The 21,563-nt window shown below is 39.9% G+C and overlaps 1 protein-coding gene across 1 annotated transcript in view; it reads left to right on the top strand.

The window, feature by feature from the left end:
• KCNH5 (potassium voltage-gated channel subfamily H member 5) overlaps positions 1-21,563 on the top strand; it is a 154,097-nt gene that overhangs the window by 102,944 nt on the left and 29,590 nt on the right. The window contains exon 9 of the mRNA XM_071559372.1: positions 10,574-10,826. Coding sequence (XP_071415473.1) covers positions 10,574-10,826 — 253 coding nt within the window. The remainder of the gene's footprint in view (positions 1-10,573; positions 10,827-21,563) is intronic.

Raw genomic sequence — 21,563 nt, 5'->3', positions numbered from 1 at the left:
AGGTCTAGACTTTTGGTTACTGGAGGTCACTGATACTCCTGTGGCTTCTGTGGACCTGATACACATCAGTTTAAATGAGGCATTCAAGCCCCAGTAACCACGATTTCCCTCCTAAGAATTAAGAAGTCACATTTCCAAGGGAGGGTAAGGAAGCATCATGACAGATTAATATCTTGAAGTATCTAACACTTGTAGCTTTGTAGTTCTTTCCTCAGTTAAATCTATTGAGCCATATGGGATGGTGATGCAGATTGTTCAGGTATGCCAAGGTGAAGTCTCTACACCGGAAAATTTAGTCGTACATCATGTTGATGCAACAGCAGTTTTCTTATTAATCATAAGCTGTGAAATTCAGTTTACCATCACAAATACAACTACTTTAAGGAACAAAGATTTTTATTTCTTTGACTTTTTTGCTTCAGTATGCCACATTCTTTAATATGTTAACTTCTTATACACTAATATCCTAACTTCTCAATCCTGAGTGTTAAAAGTGGGTTTTTATATTGTAAATTACTATAAGTGCATTCAGTCCTATTGTGTAAACATCAAACCACATGGAAATTCAACTTTCATTTGCATTTATCTCCTTGCAGTTAAGCCAGAGTCCTGCATTACTCCATTACAGTTTCATTAGATTTTAATGATGCTCTGCAGTTAATTAGGAGAACCTATGCTTTAATTACTGAAATTTCCTTCTATAGTTTCCGCATGTCCGGTTTTATAGATGATAAAAATGCAGTTAGAGCCCTAATCTTTGATTGGTGGTAAGCAGAGTTCTCTGCTCGGTAAGATGGAGTGGCTGCTTAGCTAGATAATTAATATGCCTGGAAAATCTGTGACTTAGGATTTTAACAATTTTCCCTTGGTGAAGACTTGCCTAAACATAGGCCTGGATCCAAAACCTATTTAAAACAGTGGAAGGAATTCAGGAAACTCTGCATCTGGACATCAGCAGTTGCAGCTAATCGAGCTTCCCAGAAAAGCCCATGTTATGGAAGAACAGAGACTAGATAAACGTAAGAACTCAAGCATCAGTTTGAGTACTTTGGTGTTTTGTATCCCTTATAGCCTGCAAGTCTGGAAAAGCAACAGCACCAGTGGCCTGTAGTGCCCACACAGAGCATCACAGGGTCTGTATAAGTGTAAGGATCAGACAGTTTGCTTTCTGCTGCAGGACCTTAGCTTTAGCAAAGGGTTGGAAAGCTGTGTTGTAGCCAGTCTTCCTACATTTTTCTCCACTCAGGAAGGTGTTATGATGTCCTTCACCAAAACAAATGAGGAAATGTTGTAAATGCCAGCTGAAAAATCACAGAAACAGCAGTACAGTCCCAGAGGTTAATCACCTAGGGTAGATTGTTTCTCTTGCCTTAGTTCCTTCATTACCCCTTCAAGCCCTGTCGTAAGACCCCCTACATTTAAATTGAATCTCCCTGAACCAAACATAGAGCAGCAAGTGGCTGGGAATGCACTGCAGGGACCTCCAAAGTACCCAGTGTAATTTCAGATTTATTACTGTAGGTAATTAGTGGGGCTAATGGAACTACACTGCTCCTGCAGTCGAGCTGTGAAGTTCAGACAGTGCTCCAGCATAGGTTGGAAGAGAAGATTATTGTCCCAAGTCTTGAATTGTTTCTCTGCAGTGCTCTTTCTGACAGTCTGGACCTGACCTTAGAGGTTTCTACCAACCTAGTTTTCAAAGCTCCAGTAGTGACATTCTGACCAGTTTGTTGTCTGAGTATATTTGATCACATGATTTCCCATTCTCCTTAATTTTTATGGGCTTTTCATTAAGCTTCTTGTTATCTTGTGAAACACATGTGCTCATGGCAGATGATAAGTAGTGAGGAATTTCAGTTTCTCATTTTCCATCAGACAGCTCAGACAGTTTCAGTCATCCGAGGATGTATTTCAACCCAACATACACTATTACATCCTAAATTGTTCCAAATACATCTGTATTGTCACTTTGGAACACGTTTCACAACATCATTTGCCAAAAATTTATAATACATTTCATTCATTCATTCAGCATGTTAAAATGGCTTTGTTTTGAAGCTCAAATTCAAAGAACAAGAAGGAAGAATGAGATTTCTTACTTGGGTATTACAGTAGGTTCCTATGGTGTTGAATGATCATAGCATTGATGGAATAAGATTAAATACATTTGGTGTGGGTTTTTTGTAACTAAAGATTTTAAAACATATGCTTGAAATTAAAATGTAAATTAATAACTCATGTGTTGATTTGTGGCTTTAGATTTCAACTTTATCCTTGAGTGACACATTCAGTGTGTAGTCCCAAAGAATCTCTTGGCTAAAACTGATGAGTCCTCACGTAGGAACTCAAGGCAAAGTGGAAGTTAGCATGGAGGAGGGTCCATGAAGATCTAGCCCTTGCTGCTTGTGTAGCAGGATGTCCCAAAGAGAACTTTGTCTTAAAGCCCAGTCTGTTTTCCTTGTATGTGAAAGAGGATTTGGTCTCTCATACTGAAGTGATGGTGTTTTACACTCAGAATTTTTGCTTCCCTGATCTCCTGGGGAGTAACTCATCTTCAAATCCTGCCTTCAAACCACAGTGCCTCAGCCTGTCTCTGAGTGTTCACAAACAAGGAATTAACAATGACACTAAAAGCATTAGCATATTTATTATTATTACTTAAGGGGAAGCAAGTGGCCTCTGATCTATAATCTTAAATCGCTTAAACATGAGAGCCCTCCTCTTGACAGCTGGGATGATATATGTAATACATGCACATGAACTCATCTCCTGGTGTAACAGTGTCTCAAACTGGATGGAATTTATTTTTTTTATGTTTAATGATACAGGTTTCAGGGTTATTCATCTGCTAGTCAGCAGGGCTAAAAACATGATAAAACTGAGAAACCTTTAATCACTAAACAGTATCTCTCATCCATCAGAATCTGTTTTCTTTTTTGTCCCTGAAAGGTAAAAAGGAGGTTTTGTATATGACCAGTATTAAGCAGGTGAATAAAATATTTACAGTAATAATTTGATATACAAAACACACAGAATTCAAATCTTTTAGTTTTTTATTAAAATTTCCAGTCAGCAAATGAGAAATTTATAGATATTAGCTGTTCTGTAAGAAATAGGTCATTATTCATGAAAGCAGAACAACCATTAACTAACATGCAGATGTTTCAAGGTCTTATCTAACAATAATGCTCTGAAATGTCAGTAAAACCCAAAGATTTTCTCTTCTTGACCCCTGTGCTGTTGTATGGCTTAGAATTTGCTCAGAAAGCAATTAAATAAATGTCTATCACATTTTAACAGTAGTTTCCTTCAGAAAAGCCATGGGTTGAAAGAGAAAAAAGGCATCTTACTCAGTTTCAATCTGAACATCAATAGCAATTGGGATAATGAGAGCCAATTTCATATTGCACTGACTGAAATAGAAATCATGAGAAAATAGTATTAAGACTGAGTGTCCAGTAAGCTTTCATACAGGAGAGATGGGTTTATGGTAAATAGACATGGGTTGTAGCTTCATTAAACGTTAATTTACATGAGAGCAGTGCAGTTTGTTCATGTTTGCTGTTAATAAGATCTTCAAGAGCTGTAGAAATGATTAGGGATACCCCAGGACAAGTAGAGGAGTCAGACTGCCATTCCTCCATGTTCCATCACATAAAGGTGTCTGTAAGTGCTGGCTGGATTTCCTCATGGAAGACTGGGGTAGAAATCTGAGATCTGTGGCCGAAGAGAACTTCTACAAAATTAGCTGTGACGGCTGCGTACAATTCCCTGCTGAAAAGGGGAGGTAAAAATCGTTTGGACAAGTATTTTTGTTTTCTTGTAGAGGCGAGGTTGTTGGTCATTCCTTGCAGATCGGGCTGAGGTGAACAAGAAGTCATCCCTCACCTCACAGAGCTGAGCTAGGACCAGGTACAGTGTGAATCCACGGTTCCTTGGAGAGTGGGATGCAGGACACACGGTCAAGGTCTCACTGTCCTTCACATGGGTCCATGCCTGGGGCCTGTGCACCACTGAGGCTTTCTGTTTCACCTTTATGTACAGTATGGATTACTTGCCTCCTGTATGCACTCTGCGGAGCCAGGACAGGTTATCCACAATTATCTCTGCCTCTTGGATGTATGTCTTGGAAGTAATACCTTGGGATTGATACAGAATAAACCTGTCATGCTTGAGGAAATGCCAGGGCTATGGAGAAAATGCCAGGGCTATGGAGCAGCTCATGAGCTTATTTCCTGGGGGAATAAGTACCTGAGTGGATGGATGGGGCACTTTCCTGAGCACTGACACCAAAAGTATGGAGCAGAGAAAGGGGCTTTCTGTTCCAGAGACTACATCTTGGGGAAGGTCTTCTCCAGATCTGTTTTCAGTCTTCATTTCCTTGAATGTCTTTACATGACAGTGCATGCTAGAAAATAAAGCCACCTCCAGAAGAAGCACAAAATAAAATAATCCATAGATCGATTTCATTCTTCCAAGGGTGACCTTTGTGCCAGAAGCTGTCACTCCAAAAACTTTTGTGACTGGAGAAGTTCTTTGATGTATGCCATATTTTTTCTGGTCTTTCTTTTCCTTCTTTTATCTAAAAAGTTGATTTTTAATGACAGGTTTCCCTGTAGTCTGCTATCCTTTGCCCCATTAGAAGGCCTTGCAGTAATTTTCCTTGGTAAAGATATTATATCAAAACTGAAAACAGTAAAACCTTTAAAAGTATGACCCTTAGGCCACCTGGGATCTACTACCTTGGGTCATCAGTGGAAGTTACTAGTGTGCCACACTTTTCAGTGTAGCCCTTGTGCTGGTGAACCACTTGATTCCTTAAAAGACTGAGTGGTGTGTCACATCTTCCTGAGATTTTCCAACCCTTAGCCAGATTTTATCTGTGTTGACAAAATGGAATTTAATGGACTCTGCAGCAAGTAGATATTTTACTCTCCCTAACACATGTTAGTGGGTTAAAAAAACCAGTTAATTTTGTTACTATATCACCATATCTATCACTGGTTCAACTTATGTATTATTAGTAAAAAAAGCCAAATTCAACTTAGATGTGATTTTCAGATTGTGATTTCTGAGCATTTAAATCTAAATGACCTTGGATTTTAGTGCAATTAAAACAGAGCGCACTGTTGCTGCTGAAATTCAGTTCTTAGTGCCAAGATATTCAGTGATGTATTAAAGATTACCCTAATGCATGCAGGGTTAATTACTGCTCAGCTCCACATATCACCTCGGAGTTACTTAGAAAATTACCTGATTATTACAGGAAAATGCTCTGTGTTTTGCCAATCAGCTGTTTTCTTACCTTTGTCTCTTTGGTCTCCATCTGGTGCCAAATGTAACACTTTTATCCAGGCTTCAAAAAGTATTCAACATTCAAATGAGCCAGATCTTTCTAAACATCTGAGTAACTTAGTCAGGTGCCTACTGAGTATTGTGGTTTTAATGGAAAGATCTGACCTCGATTATGACTGCTGACTGTGTCTGAAAGCCTGCAGTGGCCTTTCTCCATAAAATAAAAGAAGCTGTCTGTGGCCTCAAATGGGTAAAAATTAGAGGAGGTTTTTTTTTTTTTATTTTCAAAGCTGGCATTCTTAGTATCTCTGATATTTGTTACAGTTACTAATTTAGGAAACAGTCCTTCTTATTGCACCTTTTGAGTATCAATCAATATGTTCCCTACCTGCAAACCTCAGAAAGTGAGAATCCTGTGTGTTGAAAGAGGATTGACAGTAGATAATGTTTGTTATTCACTGGCCTGCACCCTTTTTGTTAACAAGTCTTAACAGATTCTGTAATATCTGCTAAGCCATCCTGTAGCATAGTAGGGAACATGGTTTAACAAATACTTAAACCCATAAACCCATCCTAAAAGATATTGTTTGGACATGCTCTTACTCTGTACAGTTTTTGTTTTGATTCATTCCCTTTTCTTTGAACTTTTTCTAATCTCTGCTCCCTGTAGAGTTCTTTGAGCTGTTCTAGGGGCTTATCTTAAACTGCCTGACCATGCTGAGGAAATGGATAAGAGAGTTAAAAAATCAGATGGAACCTCCTCCTTAGGAGTTTAATTCCCACCCCCTTACAGATCTCAAGGTGAAAAGATAGTGAGACCTTTTGTGCCAGTTCCCTGGAGGTCTTCCAGAGCTGGTTGCTGCCTTTCCCAATCTCTAGCAGCAACCACAAGCTGTTCACTCACCATCAGCATTTTAAATATGCCATGGGGTGCTTTAGAGGTGATGGTGGTTTTGAGTCTCTGTGCTGGGTGTTGTGTTGGGGTTTGTGTCAGCTGGGTGCCAGGCAGTGATGGCAGAGCTCAGCAACTGTCTTATAATGACTTTGAGGAGGTTTAGCTTCCTGTGCAGAGAGAGAAAGTGATAAATATTGTTTTGTGCTTTACTTTCTCCTCTCAGCTTTGTAGTGGTTCAGGTCTTTGTGGATACATGTGTGCTGTTCATGTGTGACACGGAGCCTTGCTCCTTTTCTGGTGAAATCACAGTTTATAGTGCCAGCAAAGATTTTCCTCCGGGTAGAACTCAGATTTCTCCTCTGATTTTGCACTGATACATGGCAGGTTCTGTTCTTTCATGCTGCTTGGATGCATATGGCAAAGCTGACTGCAAAGTCTGTGGCTACAGATTTATTACAGAGCAACTCCTGTAGCAGCACAAGCATCTGGTCCCGGCAGACTTCCCGCTCCAAGTCGTGAGCTCCAAACCCATCAGTTAGTAAAGCATTGCCGTCAGCGACCTTAATATCCTGCCTGCCTTATAAACTGCAGGTTTCACTGAGAAAGGTCTTGAAATCTCTAAGGAAATTTCCTCTTAAGGAATTTGTCTTGGTAGTTTTTGCTACACTGCTGAAAGAACACACAGGGTAGAACAAATGTCGCAGCTGATCTTTGGTTCTATTAACGTGATGTGTTGGAGGCATTTCCTTTACAGTGAGAAAATTGACTGAGCATTATAGGATATCCTCTCCTTTCTACTAGATTTTTTTTTCTAAACCCACGTGTGTGCATTTTTACACCATATGGACTCAGGGACAACCATGTTGCTGCTAGTTTGTATGTTTTTCTTTGCATGTTTCCTTAAAAATGCTGAGATCTCAGTAAGAGCATTTCACATTAAGGATGTCCAAGTCCCCTCAATAAGGTATCATTTTCAGGTGAATGTTAGTCTGGATTTGAAGTGCTCATTTTTCGATCTTAAGGTCTTCAGACTGTGTATCATTAGCTTCCAAATGCTTCTGTGTGAAACATTATGTTTCCTCTTTGGAAGCATGAAAATTACTACTTACTGTAATCTGTGTCACCAACAACCCCTTTCTATAATACAAGTCATAGAGAGCTTGGTGGCATCCGTGAGACCCCTTCTGAATTGGTGGCATTGGTATTTGTAAACACAAATAGAAGTCCTGCCAAGTCAGGTTGGAGCTCTTAGAGCCCTTGGAACATACAATAAGCACATGGCTCAGTGTTGCAATTGTCTGTTCTCTTTTTTCCTTATATATGTCTACATTTATGTCTAGCACTCAACAATACCTTGCCATATCTTTTAATATTAAATATTTTATTTAGTTTTCATTTATTTCATTCTGTGTTCTAAATACTTGTGTAGCAGGCAAGAAAAATCAAATTAAGAATATTTGTTCCTGGCTAACTCTTGGATCATTACTCATTTACTGCTGTACTAGTTGATAAGTGATATCTTCTTTTATCTATGTACAGTAATTAGAAGAATCACTTTATCATGACATCAGAAAATTCCTAAATTAGGCTTTCTAAGATGGGCTTTTTCTGTGTAATGTGATTGTTTCTGTCTCTTCATGTTGCAGTGTATGATGATAGACATGTTTGTTGTGTCTATAATAAGAGCAATTCTTCAAGTGCTCCCTTTTAAGCCTATATTTGTGAGGAAATAGTATGCTGCTCTTCATCCAAGTGCCTTTACTTCTGGGGGAACACAATTACTTTGCATTCCAAAAAACAACGGGTCCTGGAACACCTCAGAATCTTACAGGAACAACCTCTGCAATAGTTCAACCAATTTTTCCTGCAGTTTGGAAGCTTAAAAGATAAACTTGGTAATCAGTCATGTATGAACACACAGTGTTTGAGAATTCCTAGCTCATGGCCTTGTTAAGTCAAAAGCACTTACATTTCTGAAGGTATTAAAGGGACATAAAAAACTTATAACCATGATTCAGGCCCAAGAGTAGATAAAAATGTTAAAAATCATCAATCATGGTACAAAAGAAAGCAGAATTTTTCATTAGGTTATTATTGGGCTAAAGAACGATGACATGTTTCTGTTTTATTGTAATAAAGACAAACTTTCTGTTTGATCCAGAAGCGAGGCCGAGATGAAACAATCACTCTCCAAAATAACCTTTGTTTTTTATTGAAAAACTAAGGTGTGCCCATATTTCTAATGGTAAATGGAATGACTCGTGAAAATAGAAGTTTGTGAGATCGACATCTATCTCTAATAAAATTATGGAAATGTGTTACGGGATATGGTCAACAGTGACTCAGACAAGACATTATTACTAATGCAAATGATGGTTTGTAGAGAATATGTCTTGTCAAATATATTTATTATTAATTTTTGTGATAAAATCACCTATGCAGGTATTTTAATACGTTTTGTACTACAGTTTGTTGCAGAAAAATATCATTAACCTAAACTGACTTACTCTGTGTTAAATCAAATAAAAAATAATGATCTGGTAACTATGGGAAGGTGGTTGTAAGTGAGGAAATCTCACGCAGAGGGAAGTTTCTAAAGAGATTCTGTGATTCGTAGTGTTAGGCACAAACATCATTTATCTCTCATTTTTCAAGATAATTGAGAGATGACCTGATCATATTCTATAAACACCCACATGAGGAAGAGATTCTTGATGATTGCAGGTCTTTTATCCGAACAAGATGATAAAATTCTCTGGCTTTTGGTTGAAAACTAAAAAACAAAATGAGTTCAGAAGCAACACATGTTATGATAGTATCTGTCCTTTGGAACAACTACCCTGTATCATTTGAAAACATCAAATCAAGGCTTCTAGGCTATAATTTTACCAGGTATTCTGGGATTCCTGTGAAAATTGCTGGTAGAAGAGATCAGTGCAGATGGTTAGAGTAGCCCGTTCTCACCTCACACTGTCATAGTACAGGGAGCAAGAGAATAACTTCTGCTACACCTTTTTGCATTCATTATGCCTTTTACTGCAAAGGAATGTTGATGTATTTAAATAAGAAAAGAACTAAATATTATTATTAAAATAGAACTTGTTTATTCTTTTCACATACTATATTTTAGGAACTTTTGTAATGCTTTGCAATAATATGTTTTATACCTCTACTGCATTAAACAGAAATTGAAATCGTGCCTTTAGTTCATTATTAACATGTCCATTTACCTCAAAGCTTAGTCAGGGTTATCAGAGTCTCTCTCTGCTAATATTCAATGGTCAACTCATTGACCCAATGTCCCTGTCTCCTCCACTGTCTGCAGAGCAATCTGCCAGATTAATTCCATACAATGATAAATTAATGAGTAGTATTGATCTGCATCTTCTTTATATGAGACTTCCAGAGTGCTTGTAGTCTTATACCCTTTTCTATTATTTGTCCTAGAAAGACTTGGAAAGGTTTTATATGTTTCTCAACACAATTTGCTACCAGGCATTTTAGGATTATAAGGATGTTAGTGTGTTTAGGAATGTGTGCAATTATTGAACATACAGTTTACAAACATAACAAGATCCACAGGTTTTCAGTTTCTTTCTCCAGGTGTACTTGTGTTACTGTTTACATATGGAAAGCTATTTAAGGTAAGAAACTAGTTGAAGGTCTTACTTAATTGATCCACTGTAGAGAAGTCTTCATGTTCACAGGAGAGTTTTTCACTCACCTTTACATTACATAAGACTTCATTATACTTCCTTTTTCTCCTAATCTCCTTGGATTTTCTAGTCTGTAAGCCCTCCTGGGCAGGTTGTTCTTTACATAACTCACTGAAACTGAACGCTGGATGTTTTGGATATGTGTTGGTAAGTGGTCACCTACATCAAAACTTTTGAGACCTGCATTTTCTGGATGTGAACCAAATGTGATTTTTTTCTGTTGTGAATGGTGAATTCTGTTGTGAATGAACATGTCTTTGCATGTCTTCAAGCTCCTTTCCTCTGCGTGTCTGTTCTGTGCTCCTGCAGGGACTGAGCATAGCAGCAGGAGGACAGTCTGGGCACCAAGTCTGGAGGGGTAACCACAAATAGGACATAGGAGAGTCACCTGCATTTGGAAAACAAGTGTGAAAGCTGTTAGGAATGAGCACAGTGTAACAGCATAGTCCCATCTTCCACATCACCCTTTCAGCTGCACTGAAAGCAGTAGATGAGTAGAAAAAGACTACCCCAAATCAGGATAAAAGAAGCTTTATGGAATGACTGGAGGAGTGGATTTCAAGATCCACCCAGGCGGATCTTCAGACACATCCATTCAATTATTTCATGAAATGGTGGCCTGGTGTCATGTTCCCAGCTGATTGTTTTCCATCTGTCTTTTGTTCAGGTTCTCTCGATTTGCCCAAAGGACATGAGAGCAGATATCTGTGTGCACCTGAACCGGAAGGTTTTTAACGAGCACCCTGCCTTCCGATTGGCCAGCGACGGCTGCCTGCGAGCCCTGGCTGTGGAGTTCCAGACCATCCACTGCGCCCCGGGAGACCTCATCTACCACGCTGGGGAAAGTGTTGATGCCCTTTGCTTTGTGGTCTCAGGATCCTTGGAAGTCATCCAGGACGACGAAGTGGTGGCTATTTTAGGTACTGTGATCTCTGTTGAAATGCTTTTGGTTTGTATGTGTTTTCTTGACTAGTCTTGCTTAACATCAGCTGGGACTGCAGGAGGCTGATAGTTGTCATAAGATGAAGATACTGTGTCTCTAGAGATCCTAGTCTAGAAGCAAATCCTTCATCTTTCATGCCTTTGGGAGTGCTCTTTCTGCCCACTGTGGCTCACTGGTCGTAGTTGCAGTGTCTCTGAGCAGAAGAGAATGGCATCTGTGTGCTTGACATCTTTTAAATAGCTTGTTGGAGGAAATACACATGGTTTTATATTACTCTCTCAGGAGGATTTCCACATTAACCTTTGTGCTGGGATTTTCATTTGTCTATATTGTAGCCCAGAATAGCACCTGCAACATAAAGAAGCAAAATTTCACTTTTAGTGAACTGGCTTTAAAGAAGAAAAATACTCTGATCTGACCAGAGGGTCACACCATGTATCAAACTACAATCATGACAAGTTTGAGTGATGGGAGAGTTCCATGTTAAACCACCCTGTCACCCCACTGGGCTGTCTGGTTTGCCAGCAGCAGGTGGGAAAGACCTAATGTATACTCCTCAGTAGCTTGTATGGGATTGGTAAGAGTGTAGCAGATGGTGGGACTGAGTGGTCAGCAGTGGTTTCGAGGCAGGAATCCTCCTCAGAGGCAGAACCGTGTAGAGGAAGAACTCGTGGCTCTGCATGAAAACCATCCAAAGCCGGTCTTGCCTGTTTAAAATAGACACATTTATTATAGAACTAATTTCCTGTTGAATATTTGCCTTTTTTTTTTAACTGGAGCTGTGGGTTCCTGGCTTGAGGGTATCTGTCACACCCCACTGAAGCTCTGTATTTCTTCTTCCCTCTAAGGGTGGCTCCAGAGGGCTGTGTTAGTTTTCTTGTATCTCATGGGGATGATCACTTGGAGATAAAAGGTTACATGTGGGAGTTGCACTGGTATGTGGGATGAGGGCAAACAGAGAGAGTCAACACTGGCTGTGAGTCAGGCTTCAGCTCCTTCCCAGCTGGCAGCAAGAGTAAGAAGAGGAGGAATGAGGACAAGCATGTAGCTAAAAGAGACTCCTGGAATGTTTCCCTAAAAGTCTGTGGATGTGTGCCTGGGACTGGAGTGGCACTGGGCAGGTGTGTGGATGGGGCTGCATGAGGACTGCTTCTCCAGGACATCACTGGGATCCTGCAAGCTGGAGAGTATGAAATGAGGAACAGGCACATCCACACACACTCTTCCAAAATACCTGATGCACCTTTCTGCATTCTAGTATGCACTAAGTTTTTGAAAAAGAGAGATTTAATGTAAGAATGAATCTGCTTCTCTGTTCGCGTGTGAAACTTTTATGATGAAAGCTCCTAAATCAAAAATTTCCATAGCTAAATATTCCTTGTATTCCAGCTTACTGGACCATTGAATTTTTATTATGAATCTCAGTGATGATATCTTCTATTTGCTTACAGTTATTTAAAAAACAAAAGCTTTAATAGGAAGCAGCAGTTTTTAAACAAATAAATGGTTTTTACAATGAAAACAAATAACTATGTAATTTACTGAACTAGGAGCCATCACTAAATGGATTGCATGTAAAACTTCATTATATTTATTAATGAATCTTGTGTGTTTGAAATAACAATAAGAACTTTTTGTTTCTAGCTTGTGGATGTAGTAAATCTGACATCTATATTAGGCTCCATTTGTCCAGAAAGACTTTTAAGCATATCTAGTTAAAGTGAATTACCTTTGATTACCAAAAGTGCCTTTGATTCTCTCTGCTGAGAGGCGATCCCATGACTCAGAGCTATGTTCATCGTGTACAACAGGGATTGGCAGAATGTGTGAATGAAACTTAAAGCAAGATAAACTGCTTCCTCCAGTTGTAGAACACACTGAAGAGTTTTTTTCATGCTCTGACAGATTATTTAGCAGAATAGTGAACTGTGTAATTACGGGATTTTGTATCCTAAATTCACTTGTGGAAGAAAATCTCTCCCAGATGTAGTTGCAAAGACATTTATAGTGGCAGCTGTGGCAGCTGAAATAGCAACTGCAGATCAGACAGTGAAGAACAAAATATTTATCGATCTGTTCTGCCTTGAGAAGTTCAAGCACAAGGAACGTGGATCTGCCTAAGGGGGAGAGCAGGTTTAAAAACCTCTGCCTAATGTGAAAACCTCAGTACCTGCTTTGAATGCTCCACGCATCTGCCATCACACTGGTTTTCCAGGGCAAGGTCAACTTTCAGGACTGTACTAACAGTCTGTCCATCTTCTCCATCCCCCAGCAGTAACCTAGAGTGGAAATGTGATAAGTATCCTTTGGAAACTTGTGCTCATTAATTTCCTCTATGACAGCAGGAACATGCAGGATGTGCTCTCTGCCAGCCTATGCTCCTTGCAGAGGAAATAATAGTGTGTTTAATATAGGAGCGTGTTATTTGCCTTGCTTAAAGAAGGGGAGAGAAAGGGTGCCTTTTTTTAAATCATGTTCACCTGCAGATGGATGGCTTAGTGTATCCTTAAATGTGGAATATCCTAGAAAAAAGAATCAAGTAGGGGCACTAAAATGAGTTAGGAACATTCATCTTCTCTTGCATTCTTGCTTCTGTCCAAAGTGCAGGGCTTCGTCCTCCCTCAGGTCCCTGCATGAATCACTCCATGATGTTGCTGCATTTCCCCTTCTCGATCTTCCCTTACCATGTTCCCTTCCCTCTCAGCCACAGTGAGCTGGCACATCCAGGCTCTCCCTGCCTGCTGAAACAGTGTCCTCAGGAGACTTGGCATCCCATCCAGGTGCTTTTTTCAGGCACCAATGTAGAGACAACCATCCTTTTGTTCAGCAGCAGTTTTTCTCACTCAGTGGCCCCACCTTCGGTGTTTCCTGTGCTTGAAAGCAGGTGAAGCCCAGTGATTGACATGGCAACTTGCAACACTGTGACATTTTATTCTCCTCTGGTTTGGTTTTGTTCTCATTTGTCCATAATTAAATGCCCAGACACTGCAGCAATCAGCATTACAGAAACATGTACAGTAAGAGAATGACTCCAAATGTAGATCTACAATTTACAGGACTCATTAATGGAGGTACCCAGGTGCTCCATTATGTTCCCCTCATTAGTTGCCTCCGTTTCTCCAGGGCATTCTCCCACCTTTGGCAGGTGCTGGCTGCTGATGTAGCAGAGGGTACACCTGTGCAGAGGTGGTGGGGTGGGGTGCTGATACACTGGAGAAGAGAAGGCATGGTCATTTTAACATAACTCATCTGCAGTCACCAGGATAATGGAGAAGGGCAAACAGTCTTGTCTCTAATTATCAGAACTTTCCCAGCAAGCGAGGTGACCCTGAGAAGGCACATCAGTAATTTTCCACCATCTCAAGCAGGAGTAAACACTTTAACTGCCACTGCTCTGCACAAGGAGGTGTTTTCAGCGAAGAATCTCAGGAAGGACCAGAGGTTTGGAGTCCCTAAGCTAATGAAATAACGTATCAGCTACTAAAGGGCACCTAATAATTCTCCCTCCTGCAATTAACCTGAATTTGCTCATGATGAGGAGTTTCACATAAATGGCAATGCCAACCAAGTGGCTCTGGAAGCTGCTTTCAGGCACTTGCTATTTGTACAGCTGGCTGTGTAAGTTGTACAGTAACTTAAACTGGAAATATTGACTAACAAGGTTTAAAGACGTTGGGTTTTTTCAGCAGAAAAATAATGACCGGCATGTTCAGATGTTGACTGTAGGAACTGATCAAAAATATTGCTCAAGTGGCATAGTGATAAAAATATATTGACCAGTGACATCCTGGTAGAGGCTGCAGCTGAGTGAACTCAATATTGATAGTTAAGCCAGAATGAATATAAATTTATTAGTTCTTGCTTCAGCCACACTTAGAGTCCTGATCCCATGTGTATTCAATGAAGTTGTTTTCCTTTATGTGGTGCATGTTAATTCTCAGCTTGTCCTACATATAATCCCAAAGCAACCTGTTGTTTATTGGATTTATTGTTATTAGGCAAACCAGACCTTATTAAAGGTCTGCTTCATAAATTATTTCCAAATGTTTGGTCTTGGAAGGGAATATGATGCAGTATCAGGGGAGTAAAGGAAAGCAAACATCTTCTTGAGTTTGGGATGACAGCTGAAAGTAGGGATGAGTCTCCTGCCAAGTCACATGGAGAAATGTAATTCAGAGGCAGAGCAAGTAGCAGCTCCCATTGAGGTGAGCAGTAGACCCAGGTGCTCCATAGCTCTCATCCATGGGCATTATTAATTCCATGCTTGGGATCCATGCATCCACACTTTGAATTTCCATGCCTGTACAGCCGAGCTTGTGCTTTATGCAAGACAAGCCTGACTATATGTGATGCGCTTTATGACATGAAAAGTGGTCAGTCCAATTCCATCTCATAGTATTGGTGACTGATTCTGTGATTTTAATTAGTTTAGTTGCAGCTTGGGTTTCTTCTCAAGTGGAATAAAGTTGGCAGAATTTGCCCCTCTGTAAAATGAACTCTGGATATTTCATCCTGAACTTTTTTGTTATTTTTCATGTGAAGTCAACCAAGGCAGACTAATTGTGAACATTTTCCCAGGTTTGTAACATGCACCTGGTAGCAATTTACAGAACAGCCTGTGTCCTATTTCATCTATAGAAAAAGTCCCCTGTGTGCCCATGAGTTAAGGCTCTAAACTAACTCAGAAGAAAATGATTCATAAAGGAAAGTGTTGGGGGGTTTTTCAGCTAGCAGAACTGAAATAATTAATGTGATTCAGGCTGTTGTTTAAGTGCTGAATCTCAAAGTATTTTGAAAAACACTTGAAGGGCTACAGATCTGAGAATGAATGCGATGTGCTGCTCTGCACTGTGCAGCTCTTCTTCACTGCCTTGAAATCGGTCAGATCTTGCAGGTCTGGCTTGACATCCACAGCACCGTGTAAGATTTAGTCCTCCTGATACTTGTTTGAAAGTGTTATTTGTTCTTACTGACAGACTTGAATTTTTCACATTATTTTGTAAATGTAATATATTTTCATCTCTATCTGAATGATAGTTAATTACGATAAGAAACATCAATCTTAATTTAGTGCCAGCTGGTGTGTTATAGATGTGATCCGCAGCCTCCAGAGTCAGAAAGATTCCTTTCACTGAATTGAAATGCTTTTGAATTAGACCTGCATGCTTCACTGCTAAAACCAGGAACTCAAAAGTCTTGGCAGCACAAGAAAAGGGAAATTATTTAAAAATCATCAGATAGAGTTCTTCTAAATCAGACTAACAGTTTGAGGCAATCTTATTTGCCTTATGGATTTTGAAGGTGCTGGGAATGGTCTTGCTTTCAGGTTTATTTCCTGAGACAGGGAGGATAGAAACTTATTTTGCAAAAAATCAAAATGGAAATAACCTGTATCCAGGAGCTGGGGCTTCTAGAAAGATATGAAGCACTAGGATATTTGCACTAGGATATTTGCAGTTTCTTTTGTGTTTCTGGGTGCAGATGTGGAAGGTTGCACTGTGTTAAATAATGCAAAGTACCTTTGCCAGCATGGACTTGAATCTTTGGCAGTCTCTTGTTATTGTTTCTTTACTGACTATTTTGGCAATCCTTCAGATGCTAGAAATGCTGTTTTCTCACATCATTCTGCCCTTTCATGTGCTCACGTGCAGTACTGCAGAGCTGGATTTTTACACTGCTCAGGGATCAGCTCTGATCTGATTTTCAGGGGACTTCTTGCCCTTCTGGATGCCCCAGAAAGAGACTGAAGTTGAGGATAAAACATTCACAGGGGCAAGGAGACCTCTCTATCATCTCTGCACATCACGGGCTGTGCTTACAGGAAGCAGTGATGTCCCAGATGGCAGGTGCACCTGATGAATTTGCACAACTGAATCACCTGTGTCTTCTCCACATCCCCTCTGTAAAAACAGCTGTATCAGCTAAGTCTAGAAATCCAGCCAGCCCAGTAGCCTGTCTCCAAAAATGATCAGTAGCAAACACGCAGGAGAAAGCAGGAAGGTGAAGTAAGGAAACAGGGATGCTTCCCCAGAATATTATCCAATTATATTTCAATTTGGTTTCATTCAGAGGGAAATCTCAAGTGTTTAACAGGCACAGATGGATTTTTTTCCATGAATATATCCCATCATTTTGTAAACCTGTGCAACCAACCCCACTGTCCCATGACAAGGAGCTGCACAGCTTGCTTCTCACTGAACCATCATGGAGCTATTGCTGCTTGGGATAAGAGAGCTGTTTCTCCGCCTTCACTGTCCTGCAGCCAGAGGTTTTACTACAGATATACAGACAGAGATGTATTTGTACAAATATTGATACCAGTATCTGTAATTATGGCTGCATGAGCTGACCTCCACTGGTGTGCATGCTGTCATCATTTCATGGTTATTGGAAATGGAACTGATTAGATGAACACTTCCTCTCCATGATACAGTTCTACTGATTGTGAAACAACTTCAGCCTTTGCTTTTAACAAGCAACATCAGATTTGAATGTATCGTGATTGAAAGCCAACATTGCTCATCATGTCCAGCTTTTTTTGTGTGACTGATGGGACTTTGGAGGTGTTTAAAAAGGAGGAAATGGTAGCTGGTCTATTAGATAAGACTGCACAGAAAAACACCTCATCACCTTAAGAAGAAGTCTTGGTTCCATTTATGTGTTTTTACTAAATGCTATTTCCCACCAAGGATTTATTCTTAACTGCCTGCCTAGACTTTCTTCCAAAGGACCCATCAAGTTCTTAGGTCCACTAGAATATTTATCAGCTCAGTTTCTGAACCTATGTGGAGGAAGATAAATTTTGTCTTTACATTAGATATGTCTCTCTCTCTCTCTCTCTCTATTTATAGATATATATAGATATATATATGTGTGTATTCTGAAACCCTGTTAAGCAATAATATTTCCTCTCCAAGTTCAAGCATTTTTGCATTCCATCTGCAATCTCCCAGGGAGTTTCATCAGGCCCTTATGAATTTTTCTGCCTGAAAGGTCCAGGCATGAACTGCTGTATGACAAATTGGCAAGTCAGTCCATGGTGCAAGGCTGTGGAGAAGATCTGCCCCCAAATGTGTAAGGGAGAGTTATCAAAATACAGATGACAGTGCATAGAAATATCATGACCTATTGTATAGTTACCAGATGATTGTCTCTAAATATATTCATGCAAATAAATATATGTGTGTTTTATGTACAGGATATGCATAGATAGTACACTGTATTTAGAATGATAGCAGTGTAGCTGTTTCAACCAAAAATTATGCTTGTCACCAACACCCTTCACATGTCCTCCTGTTTTCCATGGTTCTTTCAGTCCCCAAGATCAAATTGTTTTGATCTTAGAGGTCTTTTCCAACCTAAATGATTCTATAATTCTGTAGATGTGACACTTAGGGGCATGGTTTAATGGTGGATTCGGCAGTGCTGGGTTAGTGGTTGGGCTTGATGATCTTAGAGGTCTTTTCCAACCCAAAGGATTCTGTGATTCTGTCCCTACACCCATATTTCTGTCAGCTTTTATCCAGCAGTGTCCACATACTGACTCTCTTCCTCCCTTTCCTCATACCAAGTGGAAAATGTGTGCAAGCAGTTCCCACTCTGACTTAGTGCATTCCTTCTTTCAGCGATGCTTTGGGCACTGTGAGAGCACAGGCAGGAGGATTTCCCAGAGCTTTGCCTCCATTCAGGAGGGATATTAAGACTGCTCAGGAATAAGGACAGTGCAGATTGGGAGTTAACATGCTGAGGCCTCAATAAATCTCTGGAGAGAGGCTCTGGAAATCATGCAACCCCCGTGCCTCTGTATTCCCAGCCCAGCCCCAGAGGGGCTTTCCCTGGAGATCTGCACATTCTCTGCAAGTGAAAAATAAATACACGTGTCTTTGAGTAGCTGGTGTCTCAGACTACCAGTTAATTTTTCTGTTGCAACTCTGAAAGCTTTATTTAGTTGCAATGTTTAAAATTAACCTTAGAGTCATAGAACGGTTTGAGACACCTTCCACTAGTCCAGGTTGCTCAAGGCCCCATCCAGCCTGGCCGTGACCACTTCCAGGAGTGTAGCATCCAGAACTTCTCTGGGCATCCTGTTCCAGTGCCTCACCACCCACTGAGTAGAGAATTTCTTCCTAACATCTAATGTCATCCTGAATGAATAATTACCATTCTCTATGCAGTGAACTCCATTTAATAGGGATGAAATACAGTACATTAATCTCTGTATTTATGAAAAAGACTCATTGTTTTGGAGGATCTGGTAGGTTTTGTTTTCATTCAGTACATTCCTTAGGACATTTATAACTGGCAAATAAGTTTTGGAATTTTGTGGGGAAATGTCAAATTCAAGAACCCTTAAAAGCTTCCAAGGTTTTATACTTTCTGGAGAGTATGAACCAGAATGTAAGAGGCATTTGGAGTTTCACTAGTCAAATCCAGTGGGTGATGGCTCATGGAAGAGTAAATTCAGTTCATGCCCCACCCTTTCTGAGGGAGCCAATGCAGGTCCCTGCCTCATTGACCTGAAGACAATGAGATCATCTCATGATTATGAACAGTGGATTCCTTAATCCATTGGTTTGTGTACAGATTTTGTAACACACCATTGTGCAGAGTTCTGGAGTGAGCATCCACTGCTTTCATCCTCTTGACTGAAATTACCTTAAATTTGAAAAGAAAACATGTGGTTTGCTAACATTTTCAGAGGGAAAACCATAATAGTCCCTGTTGTAGAAGTCTGTCTTTTTAACTGAACTCTGCGGCCACTGAAAGCAGGTTTCAGTTCTGTCCCGTGTCCACCTCAGAGAGCAAATCCATTAAGCAATTTTGTGCATTTCAGAAATGGTCTGTTTTCTATAAATTATGTAACTGTGCTGAATATGTCTGTAAATTGGGTTTTGAACTGTGGGTATAGACAAGGGCAATTAACTGCAAAAGGTAATTGCAAAACAGTACATTGGATAAATGATAATGTTACTAGAAAATGCTCTGTATTAAGGAAAAGATTTTAAAGCAACTTGTTTTATAAATTATACCAGCTGTGTTATGTATTGTAGTTAATTTTAATTACATCAAAATATGTAGAATTAAAAGCAGTTCAATGAGATACATTTATTACCTTTCTAAGGGATTATTCTGCTACACACACTGTTGTTAGAAAATAAAAACAGGGAAATAAAGATAAGGACTTGCACAATTTATTTCACTATGCTGAAGAAATATTATGTATATTTTACTGGATACAAGACCTAAAGCAGAAGCGGAAATAGAGAAATAGAGCCTCTGACCCCAGAAAGTAATAATGTTGGATAAATTAGCATTCTGATTCCCAAAATGAGTAAAATGTTACAAGTTCTTAAAAGAGGAAACATTAAAATGTATTACCTTTTTATCCCAAAACTATTAACATCACTAACCCTCACCAAGGGGCTGCCTGAGCTAACTGGAATCAACAGCCACTGACTGATTTACGTTTCCTTTTAATAACTGCTAAAATAAAGAGCAGGGATATTTTTGGGGTCTGAAACAAAAAATACTCTTTGTCTAATGGCTTCTGCTTCTGGATTTGAGATGTCAGCCACAAACCACACACCATGGCCCTTGCCCACACCATGGCCAAACAGCAAGAGGCAGCTTTTGAATACTCCTGTGGCTGCTGCTACCTGTCCTTGGAACCACAGGTTCCCAATCTGAAAGCACATCTCCAGTCTGCACCCATGCTGAAGTTTTGATTGGGTCAGAAGTGTGATACTGAATCTAATGTCTTCATCCTCCTGACCTGTCCTGCTTCAGTGTCTAGCACAGATGTGTGGACTTACAGATTCCTTGCAGAGGAAAGGAAACCAAGGTATATCAGTGCACATCTCATGCACTCCAGCCCTTGGAGCTTCTCTGTCTGTGGGACTGGGCTACAGCTAGTCCCAAGTCCCCAAAATGTGCAGGTCCTCAGCATCAGCTGTTGTGCTCCACTCCCTGCCAATGTAGAAGTAGCCTTCAGGTGTAATTTTTTCATCTGCTTGAAGCTATTTATCTGTGCAGGTTTCTAAGGTGTCAAACCCTTTCTTACTCAGCAAACATTGAAATACAGACATAAGCCTAAGCATCTACTTCAGTGGATGAGTTTGGGTTTAGAACTAGACTTCTGGATGTGTTTGAAGTTCAGAGGTGACTATTTAAAGATTAAAGGTCTCAGTGAGGTTTTTCATGGGTTTTTCAGGAGTGTTGCCCTTACACTGAATTAAAAATGTTTGAATATCCTTTATAATGTGGTTCTTGGGCTCTGGAAGCTGGCTCCTGCACCACTCTGTAGAGCCATGAAGATGTAGGAACCTGGATATCAGAGGGGTTTTGTAAGAGCAGGACTCTTAAATCACTTGGGAACAAACACCTGAAATATTCAATCAACTGAACATTAGTTAAGTGTGTATTATGTTTGGGAGCCTTTGAAAAATCCATTATTTGTATCTTCAGCTACAAGGGGACCTTTACAATCTGTTTCTTATGCTTTGTGACACTTCACAGAGCAATCTATAAATATCTTAAAAACCTGGGGCAACTGTTTAGGATACTCAAATACCTCAGATACTTTTAAAACTTTCACCCTTATTAATTTTCACAGTTGGAGGCTTATGTTAGAATAATTGGAAGTGTAAGAGAGTTTGGGAAGAAATAGTTTGTGTTCTGAAGAAAACTACCTAAGCCTTACCTTGTAACAAGTTTG

Source organism: Pithys albifrons, chromosome 6, assembly GCF_047495875.1.
Source record: "Pithys albifrons albifrons isolate INPA30051 chromosome 6, PitAlb_v1, whole genome shotgun sequence".
Taxonomy (NCBI): domain Eukaryota; kingdom Metazoa; phylum Chordata; class Aves; order Passeriformes; family Thamnophilidae; genus Pithys; species Pithys albifrons.
This window is presented reverse-complemented; position numbering and strand designations above follow the sequence as displayed.